The 14,693-nt window shown below is 27.5% G+C and overlaps 2 protein-coding genes across 4 annotated transcripts; one reads left to right on the top strand and one right to left on the bottom strand.

Annotated features, from left to right (window-relative positions):
* The first annotated feature begins 96 nt into the window (after positions 1–96).
* LOC134834133 (uncharacterized) lies at positions 97–8,828 on the top strand. 3 transcript variants are annotated; one of them, XM_063848692.1, is made up of 5 exons: positions 97–451; positions 4,530–4,618; positions 4,690–5,005; positions 7,077–7,759; positions 7,823–8,828. In XM_063848692.1, the coding sequence occupies exons 3-5, from the start codon at positions 4,906–4,908 to the stop codon at positions 8,369–8,371; spliced, it is 1,332 nt and encodes a 443-aa protein (XP_063704762.1). In that variant the 5' UTR covers positions 97–451; positions 4,530–4,618; positions 4,690–4,905; the 3' UTR covers positions 8,372–8,828. The 3 variants fall into 3 exon arrangements, with proteins under 3 accessions (XP_063704762.1, XP_063704761.1, XP_063704760.1); XM_063848691.1 differs by lacking the exon at positions 97–451 and adding an exon at positions 1,575–1,955; XM_063848690.1 differs by lacking the exons at positions 97–451; positions 4,530–4,618; positions 4,690–5,005 and adding an exon at positions 5,403–6,163.
* Positions 8,829–11,914: 3,086 nt separating this feature from the next.
* On the bottom strand, positions 11,915–12,841 carry LOC134835255 (uncharacterized). Its single transcript, XM_063850126.1, has 3 exons — positions 12,832–12,841; positions 12,489–12,721; positions 11,915–12,433 (listed from the first exon to the last, which is right to left on the bottom strand). The coding sequence occupies exons 1-3, from the start codon at positions 12,839–12,841 to the stop codon at positions 11,915–11,917; spliced, it is 762 nt and encodes a 253-aa protein (XP_063706196.1).
* Between the last annotated feature and the right edge of the window lie 1,852 nt (positions 12,842–14,693).

The raw sequence follows: 14,693 nt of genomic DNA, 5'->3' as shown, positions 1-14,693 counted from the left end.
TTTAATTAAACTTTAAAAAGTAAAAATTCACAAAAAAAAATCTCAAACGGTCGTAAAATCGATCGTTTTGCAAATAAAAAAAACTCAAAAAGTGATCAAAACTCTTAAAAAACTCCAAAAAACTCTCAAAACTCTCTTTTCAAATGAGATCCATGCGTTGCACGTACCAAATGCAATCCATGCCAATGTCCGTTCAAAGTGTCCAAAGCGTTCAAAGTGTTTGTGTCAAAAAAGTCTATAAAAGCAAAAAGATTCTGAAGACGATTATTCCGCCGAAGAAAAAAATTATTATTATTTCCTCGATGCAATTAGAGGCGGAAAAAGTGAAAAACAATCGAATGTCGTGTAATATTTGTCGTTTTAATAAAAAATCTTTTAGTGGCTTTTGTGGTTTGCATCGACATTTGCGAGGTGGCACGCGAGGAATTATGATGACGTCGAACATGGGCATGTAAGTTTTTTTTTTCTATTTTTAAACTTGATGACCTCATAACTGACGAAAGATCGAGATGTTTGTTGTGACGTCACTTGACGGGCCTTTTTTTACGAAATATTTGTACGAAAACAGAGCAGTAAATAGCAACTGAATGGCAAATGTTTGTTAAGCAGGCATGACTTGCTAATTTTTGAAGTTTGATTTTTTTTTTTTTTGTTGAAATACGTGCAAATATTAATTTTGTATTTTTTTTAAGAATTTAGAGGTGAACTTTCCCTCACTATTGATTTTTTTTAAAATAAATTTTAAATAAAATAAAATTAAAATAATTCCTAATGTTTAGCAAAAAGCCTTTACAATTAATTATTTTTTTTTATTTAAAATTATTTAAAAAAATATTTTTAATTATTTTTATTTTATATTTATTTTTTTAAATTTAATTTTAATTTAATCAATTAAATATTTGTTTAAATTTTTACTATTTTCTCCAAAATTTGATACAAAATCTAAGAAAAATGTTTAATTTTTTTCCATTTTATTTATTTTTTTATAAATTTATGTCTTAAATGTGATCTAAGGCTCATTTTTACTTAAAAAACTTATAAAAGCAGTCAACAATCGTTCAAGCCTTATCTATAATTTTTTTAACCGAGCAAAATTTAACCGATAAATAATACAAAACCACCGTAATTCCGAGAAATTCACCTTTTTTAACTTGACTTCCAATGGAACGTATATTCCCTACAGACTTTCGTACAGAATCCTTCCAACAATTTTTTACGGTATTCATTTGTACGAAATGATGTCATCTGAACTACGATTGGCTCAATAGAAAAATGTACGAGAATAGTCTCTCACTGTAAGTGAAAAATTTACCGAAAGTTACTTGAGGGTTTTAATAAATTTTAATTTATTTTTAGAATTTTTTAAGATTTTTTTTAAATTTAAATTAATTTAATTTAATTAAATTAATTAAAATAATTTTTTAAAACTTTTAACTCCGAGATTTTCAATGAATTTTAATTAATTTAAAGAAATTTTAAACACTAAAATAATTAAATTAAATTTAATTTTAAAAATTAATTAAAATATATTTTAAAATATTAAAAAAAATCAAAAAATTTAAGAAAAAAGTTAAAGCCACGACTTCTCCGGTAACTTTTCTTCTTACAGTGCATGTTGTGAAATTCACTTCCAATATTCCCGAGCAAAATCGTAAAGCGAACGTACAATTTCGTGTCGAACAATTCAATACTAAACTTTGCAACCAAAAGACGAACAATATTCCTGAACAAATTTTTAAAACAGAAAATTTTAAGTAACTCAAAGTTAATTTCTAGTACAAAAGACACTAAAGTATTATATTTAAATTAAAAGCAAGCACTGCGGAAGAAATAAATTGAATTATTTTCAAAAAGTCAGAGACTTTAAAAAATTATAAAGACTTGTGCAAAAAAAAAAGTACAAAGTCCAAAAAGTACTCAATAGTACGGAAAATAATTAAAAGACTTTCCAACTGGTAAGAAAAAATTTTAAAATTAATAGAATAAGTGACATCGACAACAACAACAACAACAAAATTAATACGTAATAAGGAAGTTTCTAGTGCCTAAAATATTTTTTCATCAATTTTGATAAATTTCTAACGATAAAAAGTGATAAAAGGTCATTAAATCTATAAAAATCCGTCAGTCAGTGAACTTTTCAATGAAATCTGTGAAAATTAACGCGTAAATCGCTACCAAATTAGCAAAAAATAAAAATTATCCAACGTGACGTCATACAATTTCTGTTGAATTTCACAACAAAATGTCTCGTCACGTAGTTAATAGTGCAACGTACGTGCGTCTATAACAAAAAAGAGAGAATAACATGTGACTCGTACATATGTGAATGTGTAGAAACAATTGAAATGGACAAAAAATCGACAAGTGACCGAAGATTTTTTACGAACTTTATCGAATTATTGTAGTTGCAATATTAAATAAGACACCGAGAGAATTACTGAAAACTGAGAGAATTAAGTGAATACAAATACCTTCACAACAAATAAACATACAAATCATACACAAAGTATTAATGGTGAGCTACCTATAGAGACTTGATAATACGTTTTGAAGTAAAGTAAAAGTGGGTTTTGGACCATTTTGTATTAAAAATGAATTTCACAACATGGGTAAATTACGCGATTTTAAAGTTTGGCGACAGAATTTGGGGTTTTTTAAGGGGTTTTCCAGATATTTTTAGGGGTCAATGGGTTTAGTAGGTATGTAGGTCACGGTCGAATCACGTGAATCGTATGAAAGTATATAAGAAGGGGCTTGGCTCGAGTCAAGTCTCAAATATTTTCATTAAGATTTTTTTTTCGAAATTTTCGTTCAGTATGACTTCACATAAGATTTGGAGTTCACTAAAAATTCTTAGGAGGTTGTCGTTTCGTGTCAATTTTTTTGTCAAGTATTCCGGAAGCAGACCATTTTTGGGCCTTTTCTTTAGTTTCACCGCATTAAAATAGACTCTTTGCTTCACGTCAAGTAATTCTGTTTCATTTAACATGCTCTCCACGTTTGTATATCGATCCTTGAGCAAGATTGCTCCCAGGGCTTTATTGCATGTTCTTTTAATCGTCTTCATGTCTTCGTCCTTCGTTGTGTCTTTGTCCAAAATTTTTTTCATGTGAGTCATAAAATAGACTTTCTTTGTTATTTTCTTTATAACAAGCTTTGACTGCAGGTTCAATCGAAGCTTTTCATCAATCATGATGCCCAGGTACTTCATCTCTCGAGCTCGTTCGAGTGCTGCTATCTCTCCTTTGCGTTCATTCAGTATCATAAATTTCGTTTTACTGGCATTGACTTTCAATTTCGACATTTTGAAGTAGTGAGACAGTGCTTCGAAGTCCTCGTTGATAGTGACATGATGTCTCGATGAAATCAGTGAGTTGCTCTTTGACACAATTTTGCAGCAGTCGATCATAGGAGCCAAATTAATGGGCCTTGTTCCTTCCCTTCCGGTTTTGTCTTAGCAATCTTGTTGATTCGCCAAAGTTCCCTTTAAGTCCTCAGGGCACTCACCAATTCTGAAAGATTTATTAATGACTTCTGTGATTGGATTTCCGATCTTTTTTTGAGAAATAATATTTGTCAATACTTACTTTAAATAACGTTTTCTATCTTTAAACGACGTTCAGTATTTTTCTTTCTTTCTTCAGACGCACGTAATTTTTGTAACAAAATATCTGCGCAATAAAAAAAATAAATATTTAGAAACAATGATTCACAAAGAATCTCATTTTCTTTTTTTAAATGACCAACTTTGGATTGAAATAATAAACAAATCACCAAAAACGATGATTTTCGTCCAGCAAGTTACTTTTTTAAATTCAAACATGGCTGACAAAACAAAAACGTATTGAAACGTTTTCTGGTAAATCCCCTAGTAGAGCGAAAAAAATCACATTTGATCACTTAAATGAATTATTTGCTGTTAGAAAATAGAGTTTATCACTTACAATGAAACTCATTTGAATTGAAAGTGAAGACCAAGTGTTTGTTTCTATTTATATCGATGATCTCATTGATAAAGTTAGTTAAAATCAACAAATAATGAGACATGAAGTATTAATTTTTCTTTGTTCTATAAATGCAAGTTTTTAAAAAATTCATTTTTGATTATTTATTTTAATATTTTAAATTTTTATGTTTTCGAAAATTAGGCAATAATTTTTAATAATGACCAATTTTAGATTTTTGAGGTTTAAAATTGATGAAAATTTAAAAAAAAAAATTTAATATTTTTGTTTTTTTTTTAATAATTTAAAAAAATGTTTTAAGCCTTTAAAATACAAAAAACTGCGACTTAATGCACAAAAATAGCAAATTACTCACCAATTACGTGCATTGTTTTTGCCATTAAACTGATAACATCACACACGTTTTTATCAGTATTTATAACACGAAAACAAGTGACAATGCGATAAGACCACCGACTCGACTTTTGACTTCCTCCTAACACAAAATTCAATCAACAAATTCCTCTAAAGCTCTAAAGTAGTCCAGCAGCCGCATAATCGTTTTCACATTTACCGTTTCAGGTTGAGAGGCACTGACCCTCGACTTGTTTCTTGGCGAGCACGCTAAAAGCTTAAAAATTTATCACCCTCAGTCCGGTGAATCAAATAATGTAAGTTTTTCTGTGCCATCAGCTCAAAAAAAAAAATGGGATCACACAAATTTTCAAAAATTTTGTTACAGTCCCGTTCAGAATGGCTGCATTCCAAGCAAGCAACGCAAGTTCTTCATCCTGCAAACAATCAGGTAACAAATGTGGAAACAAGAGATCAGCAACACGTCGAGCACTACTTTTGCACAGAGGAGTTGTCACTAATCAATCAACTTTTAAGCGACGAATTAATAATTCCCAATCCGGAAATAATCTTCTTTGCACAGAATTCGGAGCAGCAACAATTTATGGGCAATCAACCGATAACTGGTGGCGTTACCGAGTACCCGATACCAGCCACGAAGACCTTTGGCGCTATAGGTGAAGAGCTAAATACTCCAATTATTGGTGAGTTTCCTTCGTTTTTTTTCCTAATTTAATTTATTTAAAAAAATTACAATAATTTTAATTTAATAAATTATTATTTGATTAATTTTTAAAAATTAATTTAAAAAAAATAATTTTTAAATTAATTAAAAATTAAATTAAAATTATAAATAAATTAATTTAATTTTTAATTAATTTTTAAATTATTTTTTTTTTATTAATTTTTAATTTTAAATAATTTTAATTTTTAAATTAATTTAATTTTATTTAAATTCATTTATTTAATTCAATAAATTAAAATTATTTTAAAATATTTAAAATTTTGAATAATTTTAAATAAAATTAATTAATTAAAATTATTTTAAGTACCTTAAATATTTTTTTTCGTGTTCTAACCTGATCGAGACATGTAACGACATGTCTGAAAATTGTTTTTTTGGTACATCCACACAATTTCCATACGCCGGCATTCCACCACATAAAATGCGCATGCGCCATATGTTACGCGTTCCGCTATGTAACAAACAACCACCGTACATTTCCTTAGTATTAAATCAGATTTCGCAGCGATTAGACGTGTTTTGAAAGTGCTCCCTGTGAAAAAATTAAAAAAAATTAAAACAAAGAAAATTATTTCAAAAACAGCAAAAAAAAATTAAGAATATAAAAAATTATTAAATTGACTGATCGGCAAAAAAAAACATTGAATAACAAAAATAAAAATAAATAAACAAAAGTGCATGAAAAACATATGATCGGTCTACGTTGAATGAGTCATTCATGTTTTATCGTGTCCGGACAAGTTCAAAACCGTTTTCTCTCTCTTTTACGTCGTACGGAAAAAAATTGAGAGAATTTCTGTGACGTATCTATAAAAAGGGGACGTGTTACATACGAAGAATCATTTGAACGGTGAAAATTGAAGAAGACGGATCATTTTGCATAATCGCAGTGCATTAAATACAAGTTAAATAATCAGATTAAATAACATTTAATAAGAAATTAATATTTTTTGAACTTAAAAAAAAATTATAAAAAATATTTTTGGACTTGTAAAATTTTTTGTCGTGAAAAAAATGATAGACGCAAAAAAACTTAAAAACTTACAACAAGAAAATCTTGATCCATGGTGGTGGAATTGCTCACAATATTCCTCGGATGACTTTGCGGAACTGAAAGGTGGATAAAAAAATTATTTTTTAAGATTTTTTTCATGAAAAAAAAAATATTTTGATGAAAATGAATGATATGGAGGGGGTACGAGTTCATATGATGATGATGATGATGAAAAAGGGGGTTTATATCACTTAGAATATAAATTAATCGCCGGTGATGTCAAATGGTTAGTAATATAAAAACAAAAAATGCCTGGTTGAGGATTTTTAATTGATTTTTTTTTTGTAAGTCAAAAATATGACAATTTTTTTAAAGTGAATTTTTTAAAATAATTTAAAATAAAATAATTTTAAAGTGAATTTTTTATTTAAAAATAATTTTAAATTAATTAAAATTTAATTTTAAATAAAAAAAATAATTTTTTTAAATTATTTTTTCAAAATATATTTTTTTTAATTTTAATTATTAATTTAATTAAATAATTTTAATTATAAATTAATAAAAATTTATTTATTTTAATTTTATTTTTCAAATATTTATTTATTTTAATTTTATTTTTTAAATGAAATATTTTTTTAAAAACGAAAAAAATTTAAAAAAAATCTTAAATAAAAATTAATTTAATTAAATGTTAGATAAAAAATTTTAAAAAAATCACTTTAAAAAAATTAAACAAATTAATTTAAAAACGAAATATTTTGAAAATATTTCCGAAAAAATTCAAATTTAATTTTTAGAATTTAATTTTTTCAATAAAATTTTCTAAAAAAAATCAAAATTTTAATTTATTTATTTTCATGTGAAAATTTTTTTCTGATTTTTTTTTTTAAATTTTATTAAGGGAACAAAGATGGCATTTTACTTCCATTTGCCCTTCGAAATGTGTGTTTTTATGTACCAAAAATACAATTTTTTTTTGTAAAATTAATTTTTTAAAACTTTTTGACTAATTATCGTATTTTAATTTTTTTTACAGATCAAACCTTTAACGGATTCGAATATTTAAGCAGTTCCGGCAAATCAGACGAAAGCATTTCACACAACAGCAGCAGCAACATATTAACTGAGCTACCACACACATCGCCTGCCTCATCTCAGGACTTCTGGGGTCCCCCATCGATCAAGTCAGTTTTGAGTGAGAGCGACGAAATGATCATCAATAATAACAACAACAACATTTACGAGACATCTCCCCTCGGCTTCGAGGAAGATTATCTCAAGTTATCTGCCGTAGCGGAGAACAACTTCAAGCAAATCAGCGAGTCGTACAAAGCCAAGCAACCTCTTCCCGTGATCGTGGAGGACTTTTCAGCGGAAAATACAAAAGATATCGAAGACGATGTCTTCACAAAAGTCGAATTCAGTAGCCAGGATCCTGCAAATATGGTGCCGTATCCACTTTTAGCGACAGAAACGACAATTTCTGACAGTAGTGACGTAGTAACTAGCATTAAGGACAACAATAATTCGGTGATGGAGCATCAAGTTAGTGATAGTATTTGTATTAAGGAGACACCAAGACCGAAATTGAAGCTGGAAATGCCCAAAATACCAGCAAACACGTTCGAAAGCAACGTCGTGGGCACCCCAGACATCATCATGCAAACATTAGAACTGGAAAAGGACTTTGATCTTATCCGATATGTCAATAATCCAGAGGTAAGTTCTAAAAAAAAGAAAATTTTCATCAAAAAACTAAATTTTACTTTTTTTTTCTCACAGAATCACATTACCTTCGACGTAATCAAGCAAGAACCGGAATTCGAAGAACCTACCATCGTCGTTGAAGAGGAAATCGTTCGTCCCAAACGCAAATCCACCGTTTCCGTTGAGCAACTTACGGCCCTCATCAACAACGCCTCGCCCAAACGTCGACGAACAAGTACCCGGACACGCGCCTCGAGCCCAGCTACCTCCACCGTCAGCGATTTCGACTTCAATCCGAGCAGCGTTCAGTCCAATGCCTCATCCGATGACTCGTATCGCACGCCGCGTCGTCGAGGACGTCCCGCGAAACCAGTGGCATCCCTTCTAAACCTCAACGAATTCGCCAATTTGAGTGCCGAAGACTTGAAATACCGCGAATTGCGGAACAAAAACAACGAAGCGTCGCGTCGTTCGCGCATGAATCGTCGTTCGAAGGAGCAACAAATGGAGGACGAAGCGCGTGACCTTGAACACAAAAATAACTACTTGGAGGTCGAAGCGGTCAAGTTGGAACGAAAATTGGCAAAATGGCAGACGGCGATCAAGGAGATTTATCGCATGTAAAAGCGGCATTTTTCTGTAGGATTAAGATAAAAATGATTCCTTAACGTAGATTTGATTTAGCTCACACAATATTTATTAAAATAATTTGCTAAGTCAGATTTTTTTTATGATTAAGACGAAAAATTTGGCCCTGTGGCTTCCCGATTCCTGGGGAAATGCATCAGTGGTGTCTCTCTAAATATAAATTATTATTGCTAGTTTTATTTTTATTATTAATGTCGTATTTTTAACAAATTAAACACAAATTAGGTTTAAGAGTGTTTGTCTACTATTAATTAAGATACAAATATTTTTTGTACTATTTTCGTTTTTTTTTTCATATAAAATATCCAATTATTTGTAAAAGTTATTAAAAAAAAGCAGAACAAATGTAGAAGTATTTTACTCCCTTTAAATTTATTTCATTAAAAAAAATTATAAAATTTCATGTAAAAAAAAAAATTAATAAATTGTTAAAACTCATAAAAAAGATGAATAAATGTATAAATTTTGGCTTTTAAAGCTAAAAACTAAAAAAAAATATTTTTTTTATTTGAATTTTTCTTTTGATTTTTGATGGTGTTTTCAATGTAAGTAAAATTTAAGATGATTTCATAGAATAAACGAATTAAGTGATATAAATAAAACAATTCTTTTGTAGACGACGAACTTTTTTTTATTTGAAGGCAATACTAATAAAAAATCTAAAAAAGGTAAAAAATGTCCCTGGTTTTACAAAAAATAAAAATATTAAATTTAATCGCCTTAAAAATATACAAATATTAATCAACGGTAAAAAATAATTTCTAATTATTTATTTATTTTAAGGCCGCTCCAAATGAAACTCAATAGTTTTGTCCGATGTCCCATTTTAAATTCGAAAATCCAATGGGGCAAAAAAACGAGAATGAATTGCATTCGTGTATAAAACGAATGACTTGACCGCATTTCAATGTGTTCAATTCCATGATTTTTCATAAATTTTTCGAGTTTTCCCGAAGATATTTATTAATTTTCAAAAAAATGTTACTCGCGAGACTCTTCAACATTTTAAAATTTTGAAATTTTTCAAGATTTTCCGATTTTCCATGAATTTTCCAAGTTTTCCCGAAAATTTTCAATTTATTCACTTTCCATGTTTTCGCGAGACATATTTTGAACATTTTAAAATTTTGAAATTTTTCAAGATTTTCCGATTTTCCATGAATTTTCCGAGTTTTCCCGAAAATTTTCATCAATTTTCACTTTTCATGTTACTCGCGAGACTCCCTTGAACATTTTAAAATTTTGAAATTTTTCAAGTTTTTCCGATTTTCCATGGATTTTCCGAGTTTTCCCGAAAATTTTCATCAATTTTCACTTTTCATGTTACTCGCGAGACTCCCTTGAACATTTTAAAATTTTTCAAGTTTTTCCGATTTTCCATGAATTTTCCGAGTTTTCCCGAAAATTTTCATCATTTTTCACTTTCCATGTTACTCGCGAGACTCCCCTGAACATTTTAAAATTTTGAAATTTTTCAAGATTTTCCGATTTTCCATGAATTTTCCGAGTTTTCCCGAAAATTTTCATCAATTTTCACTTTTCATGTTACTCAAGAGACTCCCCTGAACATTTTAAAATTTTGAAATTTTTCAAGATTTTCCGATTTTTCATGAATTTTCCGAGTTTTCCCGAAGTTTTTCACTAATTTTCATCGACAACATTTTCCAACGGATGAACACTCATTTAAATTTCCAACGGATAATTTTTTTAAATATGCTGTCAAATCTGTCAATTGAAAAGAATTCGCCAAACCTGCTAATTCAAACAAAGTTTCAAGACGGTCAGAATATTTAAGCGCTTCACGAACTTTACCGCATTTTTTTCAAAAAAATTGAAATGCGGTAAAAAGGTAAAAATTTGGTCAAAAATTACAGTTTTTTGATGTATTTTCATAATTTTTCAATTTTTAGTAATTTTTGTATTGAAAATCGTATTTTGACATGAGATTTTTTTTTTTTAAATAATATTCATAAAAATTAATTTTAAAAAAAAATTGACAGTTATTTTTTAATTTTTTTTTAATTTTTTTTCAATTTTAGTTAAAATGTTTTTAAATCAATTTTAAATATACAAACATCAATGTAAAAAAATTTATAACAACCAAAATATTAATAATTGGCCAAAAAGTGTTAAAATTTTGACATTTTGTATGAAAAAAAGTATTTCAAAATTTTTTTTTTATTTTGCCCCCCCTTCATTTTTATTTCAAAAATTTTGGACAAAACTATTGAGTTTCATTTGGAGCGGCCTAAAAATTTAAAAAAAATTAAAACTGAGATTTTGTTATTGTAATAAATTAGTCTTTTTGGACAAAAAAATAATATTTAAAATTTTAAAATTAATATTTAACCTTTCAAAACCAAGAGAATTAATATTTTTTAAACAAACTTTTCAAATTTGTTAATATAAAAAAAAAAATTGCTTGAATCAAAGTCCACTTTTTCCCTATAATTTTATTTTGTAATTTTTTTTGATAATTTTATTTACATTCTAAGACGAGGCGACTCGACGTATATTACAAGTGTGTGATTACTATCTACACTTTCGTAATTTTTTCATGTGATGAATCATCCAAATCACTCCAGTTAAATTTTGCGCGTTTTTTTTTGAGGTTTTTTCATCCTTTTTTTTACCGTCAAACCAAACAAAAGTTAATATTTTGTACTACAGTTTATATGAAAATATCAGATTATGAGAAAAGTAGATATTTTTTAATGTTCAGCAATTATTTTCATTCATAAATAGTAAATACGGATTTAAAAAATCACATATCAATAAATAATGTTTATTTATTATTTAAATGTTTACAAATTAAAAATTATTACATTTTGGTTTCTATTGCTTATTTATTTATTATTTTCATTTGTACCAGGCGTACCAGGACTAAATATTTTTTCTTTGATAAAATTTTGAGTTAATATTTAAAAAATATTTTATGATTTTTTTTTAAGGCGAATAAATTTAATATATCCATTTTTTGTCTCCCCCCCTCGGATTTTTTCGAATAAATTCAGTGGGAAAAATAAAAATTAAACATAAAATACAAATATTTTTGACATATTTTGGAATTTTTATATTAAAAAATCATGAATAATTACTGTTTATGGTAAAATTATACAAAAAACTAAAGAAATTTGCTTAATTACGACATTTTCTATTGAAATGTTGAAAAACATTTTTTTGAAAGTCACGTGACCAAAATTTTTTTTTTTTCAAAAATTTTTATTTTGGGAGATTTTGTTGATTTTTCTTTACTTTTAAGTTCAAATTTTAAAATAATATAAACTAAAATTAAATAAATGTTAAGAATCAACGTTTAACGTCTAAAAACGTTAAAAAATTACAAACAAAAAATTCAAAAATATTTATTTTTTTATTTCCCCCCCCCCTCGAGAAAATCCTCATGGGACAAAAAATGAAAATATTAAATTTATTCGCCTAACTTTTATATTTAATTTTTTAATAACTAACTTTAACTTATAAAATATTCTAAGAAGCAATAAAAAATAAATAAATATTTTATAATTTCAAGATCGCTTTTTGAAATTTTTTAATGAGTTTTTCCAATTCGTTCACCTCCTCCATCAAATTTTCATTTTCCAATTGTAACGTTTTTTCTTCGTCCTGTAATTGTTTTTCCCTCAGTCGACGCATCCTGTACAAACGACGAGTTGCTTCATTATTTTTGTTGCGTAATTCACGGTACCTTCGTTCTTCGTCGCTCTTAAAATCTTTCAGGTTGAGTAAAGCTGCCACTGGTTTTGCGGGACGACCTCGACGACGAAAAAGTCCTTTATCGGAGTCATCTGACAAGATGCTTGATTGGACACTGCTTGGATTAGAGTCACTGTCACTCGATTCATTAATTCGCTGACATTTTGGCGAAATTTTGTTGACAAAGTCCGTTATTTCCTCTTCGGTGACGCCAATTTTACGTTTTGGTGAAGTTTCAATGACCGAATCAGAAGCTTCAACGATGGCTGCCTCAACGACAGAATTTTCCTCATTTTGGTTAAGTATTTCTAAGATTGTTCCACACTAAAAAATATAAATGTTATTTATTCATATCAAATTTTTATATTTCTAAACTGACTTTTGGACTTTTGGGTAAAAAATAATCATTTTCCATTTCCAGAATGTCTGAGATGATTTTTTCAGTATTTGAATCGTCGTTTTGGTCATTTGGCAATTCAGATTCAAGTTTTTCACGGGATTCAGTTTCCATCACATTTTCCGCAGGCGTTTTTGTAGCTAAAAGAGGATATGGTACCATATTTGCGAGATCTTGACTGCTGTATTCTATCTCTCCAAAGTCATCTCCAAGATCTTTAAGAAAAAAATTTAATTAAATTAATTAAAAATTAATCAAAATTAAATTAAAAATAATTTAAAATTAATTTTTATCAAAAAAATATTTTAATTATAATTTGTTTTACCTAACGACATGTCCAGCCATGATTTTATTTTTGCTACTTCAAAATTTTTGTCAATCATTTTTCAAATTTAAAAAATTTCTAAAACAAAAAAAATTAATTAATTTAAATTAATTAACGCGATCTTCCTCTGTTGATTTTCCACGATCGACTGTGGCGCGATTCCGATTTCTCCACTTATTTGTAGATGAATCATCTATCACTTGCAAATGGACAAATACTATCTCGATGTTGCTCTTACGTGTGATAGATGACGATTTTCAGCGATAGTGTGCACTTTTCGAGTCAAAATAAAGGGTCAATATGGGTCACAAATAATTTAAAATCCTAAAAAATAATTTGATTCGCTTAATTAGGACCTAAAATGAGACTTTTTAATTTTTCCCTCAATTCCAAATTGCATAAGATATTTATTTTGAATTTTTGGCATTATTTATTTTTATTTATTTTTTTTTTGTTTTATTAAATTACAATGATTAATTTACTGATACGTTTTTTTTTTGTTTTAAAATGTAATCAAAGAGATAAGAAATTTCTAAACTAAGAAAGTTCCGCGTCAGAATAAAATGCAAAAGTCAAAAGAGCGGCTAATAACCTAACCTTGAATGCGGCAGTGGGTAAAATTACTTTCAGAAATTTTATTTTGTTTATTACAAAAACTATTAAATTGATAACAATTGTAATTAAACTACGTTATTTTAAATCCGATTAATCGATGAAGTAATTGATTTGACAATCATACATTTAACGAGTGATACTGAAAAATGTTCTAAATTTAAAAAACAAAATCTAATCTTTTTGAAATTTAGACAGGTTTTGGCAGAAAATCGCAAAACTTCTTGAAAAAACTTTAACCTGAATGAATTTTTCTTTAAATAAAATAATTTTCCATTAAAAAAAAAGTAAAAAAAATTACTAATTTTAAATAAAGCGACCCTTAAAAAAAAACATTTTTTTTCATAATTTTTACGTTTACTAGAAATTTAAGTTAAAAAAGCAGTTTAAAACTTAACTACAACTAGTGTGTCCAAAGCTTGAGCTTGCTTGCTTGAAGCTCGAGTCTTTGATCATCGAGCTTTTCGAGCTTCAAGCCTTCAAAGTTTTTAGAGAAATTTATTAAATTAATGTATATTTTTAGAGGATTTTATTTTAGATGACTTTTATTTAAATAAAATATTAATTAATTAATCGTATATTTGTAATTTTTAATTAATTTCATTAAAATTTAATTTTAATATAATTTAATTTAATTTATTTTTTAAAAGTATTTTTAAATTAATTAAATTTCAGTTAAGTAATTTAATTTTTTTTTTGATATCTGACTAATTTTTTTTAAATTTTCAAGTGATTTAATACTCAAAAAAAAATTTTTTTTAAATCTTTTTCAAGCTAATTCTTCAAAAATAAAAATTTTAAAAATAATTTTCAACAAACTTTTCAAAATTTTAATTTAAATTATTATCCAATTGTCATAAATTTGATTCAAAAACTTTTAATTATTATTTTTATTTTTAATATTTTCGATCAAAATATGCGAAAAATTAAAAGAAAATTGAGAAAAAGTTGTTATTCTGTATAATTGTACAAAAGCTTGAGCTTGAGCTTGAAGCTCGAGCATGACCTCAAAAAAAGCATGAAGCTCGAGCTTTTGGACACACTATTTTATCTACAAACAATGTTCTACATTTTTATACAAAATTTTCTCAGCAACATTTTAAGACAAATTATTCTGCATTTTAACCAATTAAATTTGCCCACAGCCTTTGAAAACCTCCAAAAATGGTCAAAAAAACGCACTTATTGAAGCGTAAAGGCTCAAGAACTCGACCAAATCAAAACAAAATAGGTGTCATTTTGTCAGAAAT

Source organism: Culicoides brevitarsis, chromosome 3 (genome assembly GCF_036172545.1).
Source record: "Culicoides brevitarsis isolate CSIRO-B50_1 chromosome 3, AGI_CSIRO_Cbre_v1, whole genome shotgun sequence".
In the NCBI taxonomy this organism is placed as follows: domain Eukaryota; kingdom Metazoa; phylum Arthropoda; class Insecta; order Diptera; family Ceratopogonidae; genus Culicoides; species Culicoides brevitarsis.
The sequence above is the reverse complement of the archived record's forward strand: the minus strand, read 5'-3'. Positions and strand labels throughout refer to the sequence as shown.